Source organism: Tachysurus fulvidraco, chromosome 16 (assembly GCF_022655615.1).
Source record: "Tachysurus fulvidraco isolate hzauxx_2018 chromosome 16, HZAU_PFXX_2.0, whole genome shotgun sequence".
In the NCBI taxonomy this organism is placed as follows: Eukaryota; Metazoa; Chordata; class Actinopteri; order Siluriformes; family Bagridae; genus Tachysurus; species Tachysurus fulvidraco.
The window spans coordinates 9,929,075-9,952,308 of NC_062533.1; the positions used below are offsets into that span (position 1 = coordinate 9,929,075).

The 23,234-nt window shown below is 35.6% G+C and overlaps 1 protein-coding gene across 6 annotated transcripts in view; it reads right to left on the bottom strand.

Annotated features, from left to right (window-relative positions):
- lrfn2b (leucine rich repeat and fibronectin type III domain containing 2b) overlaps positions 1-22,249 on the bottom strand; it is a 106,393-nt gene extending 84,144 nt beyond the window's left edge. For 3 of the 6 annotated variants that reach the window (XM_047801983.1, XM_027133236.2, XM_047801984.1), the window contains exons 1-2: positions 21,709-22,249; positions 14,295-14,351 (exon numbers count right to left, since the gene is read on the bottom strand). In XM_047801983.1, coding sequence (XP_047657939.1) covers positions 14,295-14,327 — 33 coding nt within the window. In that variant the 5' untranslated portion in view covers positions 14,328-14,351; positions 21,709-22,249. Of the gene's footprint in view, positions 1-14,294; positions 14,352-14,453; positions 14,545-21,708 lie in introns of those variants that run through there. The other 3 variants (XM_047801985.1, XM_047801987.1, XM_047801986.1) reach the window with 3 other exon arrangements.
- Positions 22,250-23,234: the final 985 nt, after the last annotated feature.

Consider the following 23,234-nt stretch of genomic DNA (forward strand, 5'->3'; position numbering starts at 1 on the left):
GCATAATTTTCAAATATACATGTTTATAAAATAGCAAAGACAATCCATTTGTAATGATTTAGATTTACATCTAAATGAAGTATAAACTCTATTTTATTTTTGTGCTACAGGAAATATCCCACATCATTCTTTAAACTGCAAAAACAAGATGTGTTAAAGTGCTGCATTTGCACTTGCATGCTTTGGCAGTGTAAATTGCATCTCAGTTGCACAGTTTAAACGCAGTCTATGTGACCCATACCTTCTCTTGAAATTCCAGTACTCTACTGGCTCATCATCTCCTCTTGGTTAAATCCCTGTTATCATCTTAAGGGCTGCATGACTTTTTCAGCTTGAGTAAAGTGTTCTATAAAGGTTTGAATACACATGACTGTCAACTTTAAAGCCTCTCACTCACTTTCTGATGCTGTGGGTGGTCATAAAAGATGGCACGTCTCCAAAACACTCTCACCCTGCCTTAGGAACATAATCTCACCTGGATACTATAGGCACGTTCTTGTTGACATGAAGGGATGCTGTAATCTCAGTACTGTTTAACTTCATTGTATACTGTTTTAGTTTAAGTGTAATGATTTTTAATCTGTTACTATCCGCTGTCACAGAGAAGAGGTTCGATTTTGAGTCAGGTTACTCTCAAAGATTCGACCTCACCAGAGATGTCGAGGTGTCAAGGAACAACTCCTTGTCATCTTTGGCTTGATCAATGATCTAAATCTACATGCAGATTTCTGTAAATGTGTTATGCTTTTATGTCTACTGTTAAGAGACTAATAGAACTGAATTGAATTACAAATAAGGCATTGTTATTTTGCAAATTTCTTATTCAAAATAAGACTACAAATTATCATAGTACAATTGCATGTGTTACTGCTTTGCTTTTAACTGTGTGGAAGTAAAATAATTCTCAATAATAATAAAATAATAATAATAATCAATAAATAACAACAACAACAACAACAACAATAATAATAATAATAATAATAATAATCTCTTATTTTTATTATTCCTATCATCATTATGCAATGCTATGATTTACATTTCCATCAAATGATAGTGCTGGAGCGTTCACACTTCTCTACACGCCTCAACTTTACCCCTGGCTCTAGTGGATAAAACATTTGATTTACACTACATATAATGCTTAACAAAAAGAGGCAATAAACTGTCCCTGTGCAAAGCCTATTTCTGGACCATTTGGTGGCTTCCCGCACACTCAGCCCTGCTTTTCTTATTTAAAGCAGCTGACTGGACAAGAGCAAGATCGCCTGCTATGAATAGCAGAAGCATTATTTTAAGATGTGAAAGCTGGTATGTAGGTTAATTCCCTGTGTGACATCTACTCCACTTCAAAGCGCTTTCCTTTATTTTCTTAGCCATTATCATCTCTTTTCAGGTTGAACAATTTAATTTAAAAATGGGGGGAAAAGATCTATAATTAGAAATCTGATTAAACAAGTGCTCAAGTGTCCCAATGATCCATCCTGACAGCTCGATAAATCTCAGAATAAATATTAATAAATGTGTTTGCATTTCTTTTTTTCTTTCTCTCTGGCAACTTTCTTCATTGTATTTTACAGCAATGTTTTAAAACTCTTCCAGAAATCATTTCTAATTTTGTGACTGATTGCAATAGCAGGGTGGGTGGAAAGTGTAGTTCAACAGGTTACAGCGACACTGAAGTAAGAAATGACAGTCTACAATGCTAGAAATGACAGTCCATCATTTCAGAGCTAGAGACTGGAACAGCGTAGCTAAAGCATTCACGGTAACATTAACAAACAAATTGGCAAAAATGAAGAACATACACTACAGTACAATAAAAAGCCTGAAACAAACCATAACCTCGTTTCAAAACACATGGTCAGAAGACAAAATATGATGCTAGCCTGACTCCAGTGGCATCTTTTATCAAACTGGAGCACACATGCAATGCTAGCAGAGATTACAGAACACAGCTAATAGCCAGCTAATAGATATTTTGTCATGGGGGAACTTCAGAGTGCTGCTCATCTGTCATTTATCAGTTCATGACTCATGTTATCAGTTCATGGATACATGATTTTGTTATTCGTTTGGCTTTGTTTTCTGTTCCCTTGTAAGTAAATTTCTTTCATCCCCTTTAGTTCAGTTTATTAGTTCATGTTACCTGAGCCTAGTTTCTTGTTTTTTTTGCTTTCTTCATGTTTGTGATTTTCCCCTGATTCATGTTGTCTCATATTTATTCTGAGTCTTATATGTTGTTATATTTTTATTAAACCCTTGTCATCAGTTTTCTGCGTGTTTTCACACATCACTTAAACTATGAGCAAAGTGCCACAATTTCCAGCTTGCAATCAAAACCGCTTATAATTCAGTTTTACAAAATCCACTAATTTGTAAAACATCCACTATTACAAAATGTGGATTAAAAAACTCAAAACGATGTTAGATGTTAGTGACATGAAGTGAACATTTTATGTTTGTACCTAAGTAATGTACAAATGAATCCAAGGCATTTAAAATACATAATCAATTTTATACTGATACTGAGTCTTTCTTCCATGAAGCACTATCACACAACTAACATTTGTTTTGAAGTATGTTTGTAAAAGTATGGAAGCATGAGATACAGAGAGAAACAGATACTGTAAACACAAACATATCCAGACAGGTGGAAAATACTTTGAGAAAACAGCAGGTGATTGCCAACATTTTTTTTCCGGTGTGCTATGATGTCACCATTAGCCGCATGCAGTTCCTCAAAAACAAAACCAATCTGTAAGTAAATCTCTCCAAGAAAATTTTACACTTCGCGACTTCATCGGTTCAGGTTGCTAACGGAAACAAAATGACAAATCTGCTGTGATTTGTGAAGGATGAACTCATCTGAATGACATTTTAAATTCAGGCCTATTTGATGAGTGCTTCACAATCCCATTTGTAGTTTTCTTGTTTTTTTTTTTCCTTTTTTGGCTGCATTAACACAGCCAATGAACAACTCGATAATTAACTGTGATGATTTCATTTGAATGTTTTGGAGTCTAGAAATGGCATTTCACAAACAATAGACTGGCTGCACTATTTGTAGACATATTTTAATGTTATTCAAAATCAGATGCAGTATATTTTACATTTTATTGTGTAGTGTTGTGTTGTCTTTTTTATGACCACTATGTTTTGCATTTATGTCAACATGGACCTTCCAAGGATTTGTTTCCAACATCTTTCCAACATCTACATACAACAGACTTTACAGACCTCTGAATGAGGCATTTCATTTCACAAGTAGAGGTTTTACTTTATTATATGTAATAATGACCATGTTCATAGTGATGCATGTACATGCATAGTCCCATCTCTAGTCGTTGACATCATGCACTTTGACACAAAGTCTTTATTTGAGTTTAAGGCCTGGATTGTCACTTGTTCAAATGTAAAAAACGTTGTATTTTATGTATTATGCAGGGACAGAAACATGCTATGGATCTTTAAAAAAAAAGTGTGAAGTCTGTTTCAGATAACTTATAAATTACAGCTTTGTCATCTATTTCCATATAACTTTCTGTTGAATTGCTTCAAAACTACTTCATATTGTATCAAGTAGGTTTTCACTTGTAACAGGGGTACAATCTGTTGTATTGTCATAGTGCAATATCCTGTCCTACATCTAGCTTTATGAAATTCCTTTGGGAAAGTCCTCTAAACATCACGTGACAGTGTAGAGCTTTGTTTCTTCAAGATTGCCCCATTTATGGCAGATCTCACCCAGCATAAATCTCGTAAACAGCATCAATAGGAAATGTTGCATCTAGGGATTTATATCTATGGTTTTAAAAGCAAAGGAGGCTCCTACCCACTATTAATATGGTGCTTGTTTAGATATAAAAATCTCTAACACCCAAATCCTCATATCGTCTACACTGTGTAGCAGGTGGGAGTGTGGTTTTGCAGGTTTCTGCAGCAGGAGGATATGATTTAGGGGGTCGATGGTTGATGCCACACACCTGTATATTACATCTGATGCCCTATTTATGTTCTCTCTCTCTCTCTCTCTCTCTCTCTCTCTCTCTCTCTCTCCCTCTCCCTCTCTCTCCCCCCCTCTCTCTCTTTCTCGGAGAATGAAGCTAAGCATGAAGATAAGCATTAACTGAGGTGAATGGAATAAACTAATGAAATGGATTAACTTAGTAAACTTGAAAAAAAAAAAAGCAATCTGATTCTAAATTTGGACATGTGAAATAGATATAAATGATCATTTTTCAATTACTTACAACTTTCATCTTCAGAATTGTGAAGGCGGGGCCTATACATCAACCTGAATTTAAAAAATAATAATAATAATAATAATAATCATTCCAGTTGTCCGAAATGGCTGCCACTTTAACACTCATTTTCATTTGGTCTGTCCCAAATCACATACATGTTCACTATTTTTTTACACCATTTTCTAGTATAAATATTATAAGCAATGTGTTCATGCTGAAAATTTCAACAGGAAGAAGTGCTCTTGAAGCACTTGACAGACTGGATTATGCAATGAAAAAATTAACCGCAATCTTGGACACTTCTTTCACTCAACACTCACAACTTTGCTTACATAGTGGATTCAGCACAGAGCTACCAGGCACTGATGCTGGAGGAGAAAATAGGACACGTAACACTGAACAAAACATCTTAATTTAAAATGTCTTTTGTTGTATAATTTATTTTAAAAATAATTTTCTCTGCTAAGTCTATCATCATCAATGTGAATCGGTGAACACATCCACTTAGTAAAAAACATTTCTGACGATATCACCCATCTTAAATTCATACACAATAGAGTAGAGTGCAGAGTGTGAGTACATAATGTGTATTATGTCATTTGGGATGCAGGTGGTTTTGTAGCCATGTAAGCATATAAAATCAAACTAGTCAATAAAACTTGGCCTTTTGGAAGTGCATGGTGAAGTGCAATAATACGGATACCACATTATCCTAAAACACATCTGAGTGAGTGTGTGACATAACTGAAGCTTAAAGCAACATGGTAATTAATTTGATATAGATCAATGAATTTATAAGAAGCTATTTGGGTCAGTGGGCTTTCATTAATTCTTAGCAACATTAGCCTTGTAGCTCTAATGCAACCCTAAAGAAGCAGATGTGTCCTGGTTGATGAACTAATTTGCCCTATTCCAACTGGGAAACCAAATCAAATTGATTCACATAAGACGAAACCGACACTCTGCACTACCCAGTCTAATGAAACATCCAATTTGCTAACTGTGTGACTAAACACAGCCTCTCCGCACCTGCAGTGATGAATAATTGATTAAACAGCGTCTGGTGATTGAAGCCCTCTAGTTAGGACACATTTTATTAAATCATTTTCTACATGAAAATTCTAAAAGGATGTGTAGTGAAAACACCACAAATAAAAAAACCCCAGACATGACGTTGTATTGTGGAATAATAAGATGGTGTGATAAACAGGAACCGTCACAGATAGTTTGGAATAAACAATGACAGAGTGAGTGTGTGTTAAAGTCACACCATCAGTATGTGATTGGCTGACGCACTTTTTATTACAGACGATGAATAATAGATTAAATTGTGCATGGTTTCTAGAGCCCTCCAGTTAAATACTGGTTTTATTTGAACTGTTATGTGTAGAGTGGATCAGGTTGTCTTAGGAAAGAGCTCAGACAAGGAGAGCAGACTCAAGTCTCACAAAATAAAATTTTCTATAAGCCCTGAGTGACAGTTCCACTTAAATTTGTGCTGAACTGTGAAAGCAACAGGAGCCTGAAGACCACAAACAAACAAGCATTTAATAATACCGCATCACTAAGATGCAAATGATTCTTGATGAATTTCACAACACTCTAGATTAACGCATCACCAACATGCTCTTTTCTCTCGAGCACAAAAACAGTAAACATAAAATATCCTTTTTTTTTTGCCTTCACAGCAACAGAATTTATGCCTCAATACAGATGCCATGTTGAGTGTGATAATATTATACTGATGATCGCACAAGAAAATTCTGTCTTATCAAATATTTCATTCATTCATTTCATTCATTTTCTACCGCTTATCGAACTTCTCGGATCACAGGGAGCCTGTACCTATCTCAGGCGTCATCGGGCATCAAGGCAGGATACACCCTGGACGGAGTGCCAACCCATCACAGGGCACACACACACTCTCATTCACTCACACACACACACACTACGGACAATTTTCCAGAGATGCCAATCAACCTACCATGCATGTCTTTGGACCAGGGGAGGAAACCGGAGTACCTGGAGAAAACCCCTGAGGCACGGGGAGAACATGCAAACTCCACACACACATGGTGGAGGCGGGAATCGAACCCCCAACCCTGGAGGTGTGAGGCAAGCGTGGTAACCACTAAGCCACCGTGCCCCCCATCACATATTTATTTATCCAAACCAAAAACACACACGGTGCCATGCTTTCTTATTTGGCAACAGTTTGTAGTCAAGGAAGTGCGTGGTAGAGCGGAGAAGCTAGAGGTATGACGACATTGCAGTACCAGGACTTCCAGCATTAGTACTGTACCATATAGAATTGGTAAAGATTTATTTATTTATTTTCGTTAATGTTTGGATTTTAATTACCCGGTGAGATTCAAAGGTAACATGCAATACGTGTACATTGTAAAACTCGTAAGATAGTAAACTGTGTTGTGTTAACAGATTGTTTGTGTACTGCGCAGCTCCACTCCAGTCATATTGTGGACACGCAGGCTGTAGCACATGACCAACAAAGAAATCAACTGGAACACAGTTGCTAGTCTGAATTTATTCAGCATATTGTAATAACATGCTTTCTCGTAGCCCACAGCCCATGTTAAAATTAAAAGGCAAAATTTGGCCAATGAATAAACCTCATTTGCATTCTGGTTGCCAGTGATTACTTGGTGACAGTCTGTATAATATTGTATATTGACCATGAGCACACCTAAAAAAATCTTCAGACAAATATTTGAAGTCATGTGGATCAGTCATATGCCCAAGTAATGAATTTTAATTAAGCTTAAACAATAACATGGAAAGTCACTATGCTAATAACAATTCTAATGCAAATATTAATAGAATGTCACATTGAATTGTAAATAAAGATGAAATAATAACAAACATATTTAGATGGTATTGCCAGTACCAAGAGTCAAGACAGGTGAGTTACGCAAGTTATACAGTATATAACGTCTATAAAGCACAAATCTAGTCTAGGTGCAGTTTCTATGGATATACTGTATGGGTGGTGGTAACCCTAACAAATGCCCCTTGCAAACTGAAACATATGTAGAAGCCATTTATCTTGTAACATTATTGATGATTCTAAACTAATTCTAAAGTTTTTTTCATAGTAAATCAGATACATTTACTTAAAGCCACCTTCCACTGCACAGGTTGGTAATGGCTAATTATTGCCTTACAGCACTTGATTACTGTCCTTTGGCTGAGAGAGCACAGGTAGCTTTAAAGGTAGCTGTGGTAGGATGAAGAGACTATTTTGCATTTGCTGATCAAAGAGGGAGAGTTGAAAAAAAAGTACTCTGTAAGAGGATAATACAGTATGTTGCAATCTAACTACTGTAACACCATTCCATATACATTGAAGCAAGCTACAGTAGCTAATTCATTGCAATTTAACAATAACTATCTATACAACAAGTTACTTAAAACTTCTTTTATTTTTAATTTATATGAATTTTATTTTTCATATTTATCATATTGCTTTCATACTTTTTACTCAGTTTCCAGTTTTTTTTCTACCGTATTTCATTAACGGTACAGGGAAAAATGTACGTTTCACTTGCATAAAATTGGTTTCCGCTTGTCTGCACTACAGTGGAACATTAAAATCTCACGATAAATGATGTGTATAAGTTTTAATTAGTTACAGTGTGCATTAATTTGAGACGGTTGTTATAGCCTATGTAATTTGTTTTAATGAAACAATCCTTGGATCATAATTGCTTTGTGGATGATTGATACATAGATTAGACAGATTTCTGAGAAATGATTAAAGATATTAAATATATAACAAAGCTGTTTTCCCCCAATATGCATTTTTTTTAACTTAATTTAAAATATATCAGAAAGCATACTAATTCATACTTCAATCCCCTAATGTTCAAACCAAACCTATTCCTTAGCCCAAGTCTACAGTACATACTCTATAATCTACATCCATCTACAATCTGTGGGAAATATGGTCTAACTATATATATAGAATAGAATTTATATTTCATATTTATTTTATTTATATTAGAGAATTTTGAAAATCTCTTATTTTGTTTCATCTTCCTATGTTTTTCCTCTCTTGTGGGTCCATGCATTAAGTGCAGGCTGTATTAGTTTCTTGATTGGAGTCTAATTTACCGACAACAATATTTTATTTTATTTATTTTATTGGATAGTTGGCTGTTGTTCATATTTGCCTGGTTTCAGTGACACTTGGCACAACTCCTGCACCACTAAATAGTGTGTCAATGAAATATAAGAGCAATTGGATTATATCAATGATAAAATTGACAAAGAACCTCAGACTGGGGGTGGCAACATTCCCTTCCCATGCTTTCTAATAAAAGCATCTGGCTGAACTAATACTTGAGAATTTCTGTCACCACAAAAGTGCTGTTTTTATAGATATCAAATCGTTCACTTTTTTGAATTCCACATACTATTTGTCTGGATTTCTGCACAAAAAAAAAAACTTGCCTTTATCCCTCAGGCTGTTTTTGTTTTTGATTATTTACATGGCCTCTGTTCTGATTGGATGGTTTTACTATAGACATGCACATACCCTACTCCAAACACCTGCAGAACTGTTTAGGAGACGGTGGTGAAATGATGGAGGAAAAAATTCCTTGGAGTAAAAAATTGGCACACTGATTAGCATATTGAAAGCATTTTTTTAAATGTATTATTATAATCTGCCCCACATTCAGTGTTCATACTGAATTGTTCTGGGTATATAAAATATTAGAATGAAATAATGCTATTTACTGGTTGTTGATCTGCTGTCAAGTCCAATATTGCCCCGGCCTTCTACAGTACTGTAGCTTTTGATGTAGCATAATGAATAATGCCTATTACTGTATAACATGCACAGGGAAACCGTTACCAAACAGTAAAGTGAGTTGGATGGGGTTAATCTGCTGTAAAGTGAGTGGACAGAGTTAACCTGCTGTAAAGTGAGTGGACGGGGTTAACCTGCTGTAAAGTGAGTGGACAGAGTTAACCTGCTGTAAAGTGAGTGGACGGGGTTAACCTGCTGTAAAGTGAGTGGACAGAGTTAACCTGCTGTAAAGTGAGTGGACGGGGTTAACCTGCTGTAAAGTGAGTGGACGGGGTTAACCTGCTGTAAAGTGAGTGGACGGGGTTAACCTTCTGTAAAGTGAGTGGACGGGGTTAACCTGCTGTAAAGTGAGTGGACGGGGTTAACCTGCTGTAAAGTGAGTGGACAGAGTTAACCTGCTGTAAAGTGAGTGGACGGGGTTAACCTGCTGTAAAGTGAGTGGACGGGGTTAACCTGCTGTAAAGTGAGTGGACGAGGTTAATCTGCTGTAAAGTGAGTGGACGAGGTTAATCTGCTGTAAAGTGAGTGGACGAGGTTAATCTGCTGTAAAGTGAGTGGACGGGGTTAATCTGCTGTAAAGTGAATGGACGGGTTCAACCTTCTATAAAGTTACTGATTAGGGCTTACCATTCTGTGATGTCACGGAAAGAAAAAAGTAATCCAAACTGGGCTATAACAGTTTCCATAAAATTACTTTACAGAAGGGGAAGTTTCAGCATTATACAGATATTGTCAGGACTTTTGCTTCTGTCAGGGGAGGCGGGGATAAAAGCAGACCGGAGGGATAACAAGTTAAAAAAAATTTATTAACAAAAGAATCAGACAGGGGACATAAATTCACAAGCACAAAAAATGGCAAAAAATTATACAAAAACCGACACACAAAAGCGAAGCTACACACAACGTGGGGGAAACAAATAGAAATAATAATGAGTCCATTGCAACTGCTGACAAGACACGTGACACAAAACACACTGCTGGAATGCCCCCTAATGCTCTGGCAGAGAATGTCCAAGCAAAAAGTCCTGACAGATATGGAAAAAATATATTAAGCTTGTTTTTTTTGTGTTTCGATGATATAAATCCTATATAATGTCTGTGATTATGTAATAACACAGTGCTCTGTAATCTTATCTGTGAAGGAATGGTGTGGCTGTTGTAAACCAAGACAGACTGATTAAACAAGTGGAAACTGGCATGGCTCCTGCTTGGTTGGAATTAACACCTGCAGCCACACTGGCCCTTTGTGTATAAGATTGAAGACCCCTGCAATAACATCCAACCAATAAAGTAACAAAATGCTCTATAGATGTACAGCAAGAATAGCAAATATCCTTTATACCAGTCCTGAAATACTATTTATACTATTTTCTGTTATTTGGTACATGATTCTTTTTCAGTACTGAAATAAAACTATCATAGTATGACAAATGACACAGTAATATACAATCCTTCAGTTTTAGTGCAATGTTTATGACCATCTTCATATAAACGGCTGATCTATACTGACAATTTAGTCGTATTTATGATATATTCTTTTTTATGTATTCTGCTCCATTATGTAATTAATTTTACCTGCTATAAAGATACTGCTGCTTTATAATGATGGTGATTCATTTGATAAATATCAAAACTGTCCAATTCCCTTGTCTTATTTAATTTCTTCCTAATAGTGATCACCAAGTTCAGAACAGACAGGGGGATTTTTATTTAAATGCTACGGTTGTATTTTTACGAGAATACAATTCCTGAGACAACTGGGCACAACATGGCTAGGAACTTGGATTAAGTAATTTGGAACAGACAGGATGCAAAACTCTCTTTTCAGATCTCAGAAGGAGACAAAGAGTGATGAAGTGAACAAATAGAGTGAGCCAAAAATTTGTAATTGGCACGGCATGGGCCATTTGTGGCATGCCGACATCATCTGATACCCACTGCCTCTACAGCAGACCCGCTAATGAGAATCTTAGGAAACTTGAAATCACTTTCACACCCTCAGCCTTTTTTGTTTTTTATTGCTAAACTCTCTTGTTCTCTCTTTCACACTTCATCCATCTTCTCACTTTTTCATTCTCTCATCTGCATTCAGGTTACAAGGCACCATCTTGCTGATGTTTGTTTGGTCGCTTGTTTTTTTTATTTCAGACTTCTTCTGGCTTCCTGAAAAAAAAATTCACCATATAGCTTAAAGTTCAGGAACAACCTGACGACCATGCTCATGGTTTCTGGACATCCCAATTTAGATTTAGTTTCCCTTTGCAGTTATAATAAGCTCCACTCCTCTGAGAAAGGCTTCCCTGTAGAGTTTGTGCCTGTGAGAATTCTCCTCATTCAGCCACAGGAACTTTTGGGAGATTGGGTACTGATGTTCAATGAGATCTTGTGGTACAGTCAAAATTTCAATTCACCCCAAAGATGTTCAATGGGGTTGAGGTTAGTGAGCTCTGTGTAGGATACTGAGTTCTTCCACTCCAACCTTGGCAAAGCAAATTCAAAAATATATCGGCATATATTTTTGCACCACATCACAAATAATTACTATATAATTGACAATATTAAGAATTAATTTGCTAACGTCATCTGTCCTTTTGCTGCTTGCTAGAGTAAATGGAGGTTACTGTAGATTTATATCAACATGCTTTCATCTGGACTTTCTTATATTGCTTTACATACATACGCAATCTATGGCAAAATTCCAAGATAAATTGTGCCCCAAAACACATATGTATGCCCTGCTTTATGCCACTTTCTTGGTACACAGTTAAAAATTCTGAACAATAAACTTGGATCAGAGATAGATTTTGGGAGTTTCTTTTTTAACTTAGACTTCAGCTGGTGTTGTACTCTAAAGTGGTGTGGTTTAGACTAGATCTTTACTGCACCTTGCTGCATTACCTTGAATTCCGTTTTGAGGAAGGTAAAAGTACCATTTTCCTTCATAAATCTATTATTTTTTATGTTTGAGGGATTTTCAGAGATTACTGATCATGTTTGTATGTAGTAGCTTACTGGTTAAGGCTTCAAACTAATCATACTAATCATAAGGTTGTGAGTTTAAATCCCAGATCGACAAAGCTGCCTCTCCTGGGCCCCTAAGCAAGGCCCTCAACCCTCAATTTGTCAATTGTATGAATGTAAGTCACTCTGGATGATGGCGAAAATGCTGTAAATGTATTTGTGTTTTTTTGTAATTATCTTCACCTTATTTTCACCAATTTTAGTGTTTTAGATTTTTTAAAATGTTATTATTTAAATTAGCTCTAATTAAGAGTTAAATCTATATGTTTGTAGAATTATAATGCCACATGAGTTTATATTTAACTGCTGAAAAGAGCTGAGCTCCCACAAAAGACTTAAAATAACTTTGTATATTTGATGGTCACGCTTGTACACTCAAATGTAGTTGGAAAAATCCAAAAGCCAGAATTTGCTGTGAGAAGTGAGTTCACACTGAAAATTCCAACAAGTAGTATTACACATAAATTACCAAGATGATGCGCTTATTCAGCCTGGAAAATAAAGTGTGGAATGTTGAACATCATGAGCTTCGGTTACATCGCTAAAGAGTGGCAACGCTAAAACATGCTCATGCTGGATAAGAAAACACGGAAAAACGGCTGATGACACTGATGGACAAGACAACATAGAAAATTTTACAGTTGAATTTTACAAATGTAAGTACCGATTTTCCAAACCAACTACTACACTGCATACTGCACACTGCACAACACACTATTATATAGTCAGACTGCTCATTCGTACATACACTGCCACAGTAATTATGACCACTGTATATTTTTATACAAGCACTATTACGACTGCTCACCACACTTCACTTCTTATGGCTAACATACAGTTTTAAACCTGGCAAATATTTTCCATACAGTTAATCTGTACAGAAATCTCAGTCTATGTCTGTAAATAACTTACAAAGTGTCCATGTCCATCAGGTCTTTCTTATTTGTGGTATTTTGTGAATTTATTGTGCACATTAAGTGTTGTGCTGTTCTTGTTAGGTCGTCGTGCTACTCGTTGCTCTTGTGACACCAAACTTTCCCCGATGGGAATTAATAAAGTCAATTCTCTGAAGTCTTCTTAAATAGCCCACAATCTGTGATTTATTTTTCAGAAATGGTTAGAAATGAATCTTATATATTTATTTTAATATTCTTGTTGAATTAAAAATATTATATTATTGCTAAATGTGGATATTTCGTAATGAAAAAATGGTGTTTAATGAAAAATGTTTAATGAAATCTTTCAAAATAACCTTCTTCTGAGTAATGGTTGAAGAATATAAGGAATATATGTGTAATTAAATGATAAGCTAAGTTAAATTGTTAATCTCTATATAAATATAGATGAATATGTTTACACACACTGACTGCTACATTTATTAGGGAAAATCTAATTAATCTGTGTAATTAGCTTGAATGAGTAATTAGACAGATTGTTAATGGTATATTCAGTAATTACTTGATGTGTTGTTCATTTCAATTATTTACCATATAACTATATTATTTAATAACCCATCAGGATTGGTCAGGATTTCTCCTTAAATTCAATACTAAAGCAGATCCACCACTTCATATCACACACAATTCTCAAACTCAGACTGTAAATAACTGGGAGATTTCTGTGTATCTATATGCATTTTTTCATTTTTGTGTTATTGTGTGAGTTTATTGTGCACTTTATGTATTGTGTTGCACGTTAGTTAAGTATCTTCATCCTCACTCTTGCTGTCCATTAAAAACTCTCAGAAAAAAAAGGAAAAAAAAAAGAAAGAATATATATAATAATACAGATAATACTAAAGCAGATCCACCATTTAATAAAGCAACTAAAAATATCAAATAGTACAGACTTTTCATACAAAACACAAACCACTCAGAAATGACACAAATATACAATCTATCTAAACTTTAGTGGTAAAGTGCTGGTCCTTAAATTAGAATTCTATAAATGAGTTAGTCTAGGCAAGATATGTTAAGGTAAAAAGACAGCAACACAGTGATAACTCTTTATAATTTCTTTTCATACAATTTAGCATATTTTTAACTAAAAGTTTTTTTTATTATTAATAGTTAATAATTACTACTAGTTATTAAGTTATTGGTGACTAAATCACTGTACCATGTATTTAACAACTGATATGCGTTTAATTCAACACAGATCAAAACACAACATGACATGTAAATAAAATAGCACCTTACCTGAATCCCACAGCTTGTTATTCTATAGCTCATTTTCTAGCCCAAGGCAACCTTACCCTAAAAAAGAGAGGACAGAGTGAAATATATTGCCTTTAATAATACGCAGCTTAAACGAAAATGCAAAACCAGCCAGAAGCAAAGAAATGACTAAATCGGTACAGTGTTGTGCAGAGAGCTCACTGGACTTCATGGCTTAATTTTTGGTCTTATGTGCACTGTGAATTGTTGGACCCACAAGTGTGTGCTTTTCTCAATCATGTCCAATCAAATGAATTTGCCACAGGTGGACTCCAGTCAAGTTCTAGAGACATTGCAAGGTAATTGAAGCAAACAGGATGTACCTGAGCTCAATTTAGAGAACTTCAAGGTAGATTTACACTGTTTGACTCACAGAATTCTACAACATATAATATGTTGTTCATGTCAGATTACACGATGAAGACAGTTACTATGTTCTGCCCTGTTGGATGCAGCACAGGTGTGTTGCTCCTCATCTGGAAGCATGCAATTGTTTCACTGTGTCACCATAGTAAATAAACGTGATGAACATGATGAATGCCTGCATGCTAATTATCTACAAACTAGAAGCAGGAATTTATTCTTTGTTTCTTCCCCTGTCACGTTTTTTTTAGTCCTGTTGTGGTATAAGGGTGACGAGACATTACAGAGATAGAGTTTCTTTTAAATCCTATAGAATTTGTTTATGTATTACCATTGCCACTAGCGTATTTGTAGCCACCCTGTGAGATTTGTGTAATCATATGCCGTGCTCCTATTGGTAGCTTTTAGACAGGTAGCGTAGCATAGCTCACACACTGAGATTTTAATCAAAATTTTCTGACCGTGCCCAGGTAAAGATTATCCTTCATGTTGTGTCATTGTGTATACTATGCAAAGTAAAGCCAGCTTTAGCCAAGAGTCTGAACAAACATCCAAATAAGAGGTTTCTTATAAAAGATCTTTTAAAAATTGGTGCAAATATTTTTGTTATATTTATATTTATGTTAATATGAATTAATTAAACTTTTAACAGAAAATCACACAGTGCATATTCTTGCTTTCATCTGCTGTGTTTTCCATAAGCAAATAATTAGTGATTAATTATCTTTAGTGTTTAATTAATTTTTAGTATCTTATTTGCTGCTGTAAATCCACAGACTCTTGTTTATCATCTTGAAATAAACCAGCTGATAGCAAAGTTGCCATTGATACAGATACCCAATTTAAGAAGCTAAAATCTTCAGGTTTCTATGTAAAATAAATTTATAGAGAGTGTGAAAGTGTTCAGTTTGTGCAAAAGACCCTAAAGTTTCAATAAAAAAGTTATAATTTCAACTATATCACAACAATATTTTGCGATTATGTTTAGTTTGTTTTAAGAAATGGTGATTTGTGAATACAACAAACATTGGATGGCCTAAAACAAAGCTGTCCAGTCTCATTAGCAGAAAGCTGATGTGGCTGCCGAACCTGACTGAACATATTTAATCAATTAGTCTCGGTCTTCAAAAAGCTGATGAGCTGTACTGTGGCTTCTGCTTGGACAGAAAAAAAGGTAGCCACGTTGGATAAGTCTGGACACCTCTTCGCCAGAATTTTCCTTTAAAGCTGTAAGTGGCTATATTTCCTTGGCTCTGCACACTGTAGTGTGTTTCCTGCTTCAACACATTTGATTCAGCTCATCAGCTCAATTACACAACTGGGTGCTGTCAACTGTGTTAAAGGAGGGGTCACAGACACAATTAGGGTTGGAAGCCAAATTGGTAAAAATGCACAACAAAGGGGCCACATAAATTCATTTGAACACTTGTCATTAAAAATATCTGTTTAATTGTATACCTTTTACCAATAAACACAATACAAATAAACTGCTGAAACCTCTAGAATCATTCAAACCCTCTCTATTACTGAAACCTGACTTGGCTTTTAGAGCTGCTTTACCTGTTCTCTCTTTTTCTGCCCAATACACTTGTCATACATTTTGCCATGATTGAGTACATAGCATCTTCTAATATTGCATTCTTTAGGCACAGCCACTTGCTGGGAGCAAATTAAGATTCTGTCTTATTTCCCAGAAGAAGCATACAGTTGTCCTTTCCTCTGGGCAACTTCCATTTGGGAGACAGACATTTTTTATTTTGACTAATAATGCCAAGAATGGACATCTAGCAGGTTAATTATTAGCAGAATCTGGGTGTCAAATAAAGCTAGGTGAAGATAAACAAATAAATATATTAAAAACTGTTATTTATGTTTTTCAAATATAAAAGTGAACCTTATTTATTTTCAAACTTAAAATTGTTTATTAGCTTTAAATATGTCTTGATTATGGGCTCATTGGTCGATTGGCCTCATTGGTCGAAACAATGCTTGTGCAAATTCAATGCATGCCTTTCAGTGATAATCATTTAATAATAATAATAACAACTGATTTTCAAGAATTGAATGTCATGATTAATTGATCTATTTGCATTATCCTGCATATCACATCTCTGGTAAGACATTCCTCAAAGTGCATACGGATTAAGACAAGCACACAAAACAAACAACACATGCTAATTTGGTCATGTGAGAGACACAGTCCTCTGTAGCTCATTGCTTATACATCTTTCCACACATGTCTTTTCACACATGCAAACATGTGCTAAATCTAAGTTTGGAAGTTTATCTAGCTTTAAGTGGTGTTTCTTCAGCACCTTCTTACTTAAGCCTGTGGCCTGTTTATCACCGAATAAATTCTACATTCATTAAACATCTCCACCCCTCTAAAAATTTTTAATTAAATTTATTAAGAAAATGAATAGATTTAATAGTACTTGTTTATTCTTTTAAAGAAGAGGATACCTGCTTGGTGGTCAAAAAGCAGTTCTCTTTTCTAATATGCTGCTAAATTGAAGCAATTAAATGCACGGCAAGAAAAAAGTATTGAGAGGGAATTGGGTTTAATTATGCAAACAGCAAACGTGACAAGATTTGAGGTGGTGATTCTACAGTATAAGCTGCACAGAATAATTTCTAGCACAATCAGAGACCGGAGCCTAACATATGGCCTGGGAATTCAGTGAAATAAAACCCTGACCTTCATCACGTCCCAGTGGTCATATAAAAGCCTTTGGGCCAATAGCCTCAAGCAGGGATGGAGTAAAGAAAGATGAGAGACATAAACAGAAGCCAGAAGTCAGGAAAAGCAAGAAGTCCACCGACTGTTGGAAAGCACTAAGTGAGCATAGTAGGATTTAAGGAGTAACTAGATCTGAGTGACATATGATGTATTGTTTATAGGCAACAGATCAGAGCTGAAATTATTATACCGACATTATATGGAAATCTGAATACTCGAGCATTTATACAGTAAACAAAACAATAAAAGCCATTTGTGTCTTCAGTCTAGGGGTGCAAATATGGCGATTATACATGATACTTCTTTATTAAGGTCAGTGTTAACAACCGAACATATATCTAGATTTGTCAGAATGCTGTCAGAAAAGAGTACGGATAAATGCCTGGATTGTTATATCTCATCTAAATATTTTAGACTTCAGAACACTGGCAGATAACAAATACGTTGTGCTTTCAATGAAATGACATATACTAGCTAGAATGCTAGAATCTCAAACATATGCAAATAACAATACTGAAAAAAAAATGACACTTTCTGTGCCTAACCCTTTCCTGTGATGTCTAAAAAGGTTGGACACACTACAGTTGGGTCCAGTAGAAAACATTGCTTTAGACCTAGAATTTTATTTTCCCATTTTTTTCTTTATTTTTCCTATTATAGCACTCATTTTGCTTAATATTTTACCATATAATTTTTAATCCATCAACGCTACTACAAGACCAGTGACCTTCACTTATTCCTATTAAAATGACCCTGAGCACTGAGCCCTTTCATGTACAGCAGGATAAATCATGCCTCCCTGAAATACATTCATGTCATATCAGCCATTTTGATGTATCAGAATATACAGATGGCTGACTAAGTAAATGAAAATAGGTGTCTCTTGCAGGCATTTTGCTGAGTGGAAAGGGCCACTACAAATCAATACCAAGTTACTTTGACGGATCACCTTTATCCTGGGATGAAACATTTATAACCTAATGGGAAAACTCTTTTCCAGGATGTCAGTGCCTCTATCCGCATAGCACTAAGGCTCACTGAGGTATTTGGTGAGTGTGAAAATGATAAATCACATTCTAAGCAGTCATCATATTTACCCACATGAGCACCTACTGTATACGAGACTGGTGTGTTAAAATGAGCTCTTCACCACCATCATCAACACAGATCCTGATCCTCAATTACATACAGTATTGATTTATAAAGCTCACTATTGTTGACAAAGGGTACTTTAATATATTAGGCTTATTTATCTTTGTATATTCTATATTTCTATATGTTTATCACAGAGAGTTTTAATTCTCTCATCTGATTGGTCAGATGATGTGCATTATTTTATTTAATAACAGCATGGATCAGACCATATTCCTGAGTGGAACACGAAATATAATTATTGTGCTTGATCTAAAGCATTGTGATTTCTATAGTAACAGCTTATATAGAGTTGTAGGGTGGATGCTCCACCTAAGCTCACTTATAAGGTAATTGGTAAAAGGAACTAACTTGTCTTCCCAATATACCACATCATTAACTATTAACTATTAACTATTAAAATGTGTTATTTATAAATGAAACATTGCTGGCAAATCACTGTGTTATAAGTGGAATAACACACACAATACCATTGGCCATGACTAACTGTTTCACAAAAGCATAATATTTACCACCAAATTAAAACAAATATACCAAAAAGTCCATTCTAAAATTATAAGGAACAATATTTGCCCCATCAAGTGAATTTTGTGTTCCGAACCCATCTAATTAACCATATGAACTAATTAATCTGACCCTTGTTAAACAGGAAAAAGATTAGCACATTAAGGCTCCAATCACACTGATAACAGCAATTACACTATTAAACACTCATCTGACAATTCTGCTCCAGTCTTCATATGCAGCACTGGCTATCGCTAAACATGTTGTGTTGCTCTTTTGAGCTCAATTTAAATTTCCTGCACTTACTCGCTTTGAATCCCAATTAAGAATATTAATGCGGTTTATATAGTTTACCTTGAGCACAGTCTGAATGTACATGATACATATATTTAAATATATTTATTATAAAAACATGATAAACATGTACTCGGGTTCAGGGGTGTGTAGGCATAATAAACTTAAACTATAATGCTATTTCTAAAGCAGAAAACATTTTGAAAATAACAGCCAGTGTGGAAGTTAACAAGTAGAAAAAAAAGATTGTTTGCTGTAATCTGGTGAGATTTTGCTAAAAGAGCTTGAAATGAGGTTTTATTTATACATTATGCAGAGTAGTTTCAGATAACCGTGAGAGCAGTTTAAACAGCATTATAATAGTAATAGCCTTTTCAACCAAAAGTGAGGCAAGATAAGCTAAGTGAATCCTAACAGCACAAGCACCCAGCAGCATCTCTCTAGCAGTTGTGGGATTTCTTACAATGTTTTAGCCATGAACACAGAACTTTAATTATAAATACTTTATTATTAGTCTGTCTTTGATTCAGTTAAATATTCCAAGTCTCAAGTCTATTTTTTTTTTTTTTTAGAACCATTGCGATTTGCATGTGCTTGTTACTACTGTACTGTTTAGCATTATGGTGCAAGATAAACCTGTATAGTGTGCCATATGGCCAAAGGTCGACCTTTAAGCTGGATTTCCTAAAGCAGGCAAGCAGTTATTCCAGACAGCAAAAGAGTGATATCCTAGTGCTTACCACTTTCCACTTAGTGCTGTAGAAAAACAGTGATGTTTAATTGTAGACATGCACTAACATATCAGTAAATAACTGTAGCAATATAATCCAAAAAGGTAACTATATCTAACAGCCAAAAAAAAAAAACTCTGCCTGTGGTAGTTTAGTCATAAACAATAAAATCTATGATGCATAATTTTTTGTTGTAAACAGACAGCAGAATTGCAATTGGCAAGCTACTAAAAATATATCTAGGCACTGCTAATAAACAGAATGAAGGGTTTCTAAAAGCTGAAGCAGGGATCCCACTGAGGCAACGTCAATCACAAGCCAACATTGTAACATTAATCCATCTGGATGGCAAAACTAGTGAACACTGGCAATAATATTTAATTTATTACATTTGTGACTGAAACATTAAATGTGTTAAATTAAATTAATGCTAAATAGAGCTTGTCCTAAAACATGGAAGAAATGCTACCAAACGAATGTCCTGTACTGGCTTGCTATATGTTTTGTCAGTGCATTACTGTTTAAGGGTGTAATAAGATCATTTTTTAGTTAGATTAAGCTAGATGTTTGGAAATCAAATCAAATTAAATCTCCTCCCTTCAGCGTTCATTGCCAAGTCACTTACTTGCACAGCTTCAGTTTGAACCCCTGACGTGCTTGTTGAACTAACAGAAAATATGACTGGCAGGAAAACACAGATGCCTACTTGTCCTGAATGGTTGGTTGAATGTTGGTGGTACACATTTGTTTTTTCCTACTGTTTACAGAGTCTGAGGCACCATAGAGACCACATTCAGATCTTGATGAGATATTTTACTAAAGCTGCTGAAATGTATCTAGAATTTTGCTAAAACCGCTTCTGCTTTAAAATAGCTCACCCCACCTTTATATGGAACTGTGAACAGCCAAGAAGGTTTTTTGTCTACCATCCAGAGCAGACAGCAGATGATTCTGGGTCAAATACTGCTGCATGGCGATGGTGTATTGTGTATTAAAACTATTCTGACTTTTGAGCTGATTGAAGCGGTTTACAGTCAGGTCAATTTTGGTCCACAATACAGCCGTGCCACTCAACCATGCTGCATATAACCCAGAATTTTCTGTGCTGGACATTGTGTCTGTGCCTGAATAACAGTATAAAGATACATGGGGACTGATATACACCTCCCACCTACACAACATTGTCATAACCCAGATTTAGTGCAGAGAGGAAATATATATCGTACCTGACTCAGATATGCAATGAAAGCAATTCAAGGTGTTAGATCAGCTCTGAGTGGAAAAATAGAAAGGTATACATTTCAAAAAGGAAAAAAAACAAGTGGTATATCAGAACCTACACTATGTGGGCACAGACAATAACCAGACTGACTATTTCTGCATGGTATAATGAGTGTAAGCCTACAACCATTCTTGCAATGATAGTGAAATCTGAGCTGTGTAGGAAGTTATTGCACAGAATACAAAAGCATACCACTGACAGTAAACTATCCACATTTTGCAGGTGAAAAGTTCCAGTTGTGTTGTGCTGTTTTCTTCCCCCCACAGTGATCTGGCCATAAATCATGACCGTCGCCTTTTCGTCTCATCCAAGCAACCCAAATGAGCCTACCTCTGATCTGCCCCCAGAGCCATGATGATCCGCCGGTGCGCTCCGGTACAATTATTTAACACCTCTGATAAATATCAACATCGGCATGTTATTCCACGTCTTTTCCCAGTCGGAAGATTCAATCCATGACGAAAATGGCTGAGAGAAAGCGAGCAAGAGAGAGAGGGAGAGAGAGACGAAACCGGATCTGGGTCTGTCAGTGCTGGACCCCTGGCATCTTCTATAATAAACCTCAGATAATCACGGACCGACCACTTTATAAGAACCGAGTCGATTATTTTGCACTAGACTCTAACGATGCCTTCATATCTGCATAGGCTTCCTTCATCACCAGTTCCTGGACGCATACTGAAAATGTATTTAAAAATAAATAAATAAAATAAAATAAAAATACACAAACAAATTCTAGTCACAACCGTATCAAAAGAAATGCATAATATAACTGCAACGAGCCCAATTTCTGGTTCTTGGGAAAAAGAAAACCGACCTAGTCTGTGATATCTTGAAACAAAAGTAAATCCGATTATTTCTCGTACTGGAGAGACAGGAAAGTGCGCGGATCCGTGTGGAAAGCCATAACAGTCAGAAACGCCGAAAACGTGCGTCAATAGAACTCCATGAAACTTAACTGTGTAATGTCTGAATGTCTGTTTCATACTTTCCCCACCACGATGATTATTTGTTTGTTTGTTTGTTTGTTTTGTGCTAAAACAAATAAAGAAATAAATACAAAATTGTGACGTTACAGACCATCAAACAAGTACACAACTGGAAACTTATGCCATATCACCTTGCCATTCATCCTGGGAAATTTGGCATTGCATGGCCACTACCTGCCTTTAGATTATATAAAAAACATTAGACTTTCATGTCTTCAGTAAAACCTGAGACTTTCCAGTAAGATGTTTGGCTGCCTATTGCTTAAAATAATGCAGTGAAATATCTTCTAAAAAAAAAGTGACAATTGTATTCTCTGTCTACATTCACAATTTAGACATTGTTTGTTAGCTAAACAAATTATGTCATTGTTATGCCAAGTTATGTCGTTGAACTACTGATCGGAAGGTCTTGAGTTCAAATCCCATGTCCACCAAGCTGCCACTGCTAGGTCTCTAGCCCTTAATTACTCAGTTGTATAAATTGAAATGAATTGTAAGTCACATGGATAATGGTGTCTGATAAATACCGTAATTGTTATACAATGGTTAAAATCAAGAGGTTATATAGTGTGGGTGTCCAATTTTAACAACAATGGCTAGTGTTGGTCTAGGTTTTATTTCCAGTCAAGCAGGAACCAGACATGAGTCCATTTTTTTTAAGAACAGACTATAAAATAATCCTGAAGGAATAAAAACCTGAAGCCTAAACGGCCCTTTGTGAAGAAGGTTGGAGTGCTCTGCTATACTGATTGTGTAACTTGATGGGTGCTGAAATCACCAAGTAATTTCAACACAGACCTGTTTGGCTACCCATTCTATCTTGATAACTATGATAAGTAGTCTATGAGGACCATTTGGTTTTCCATA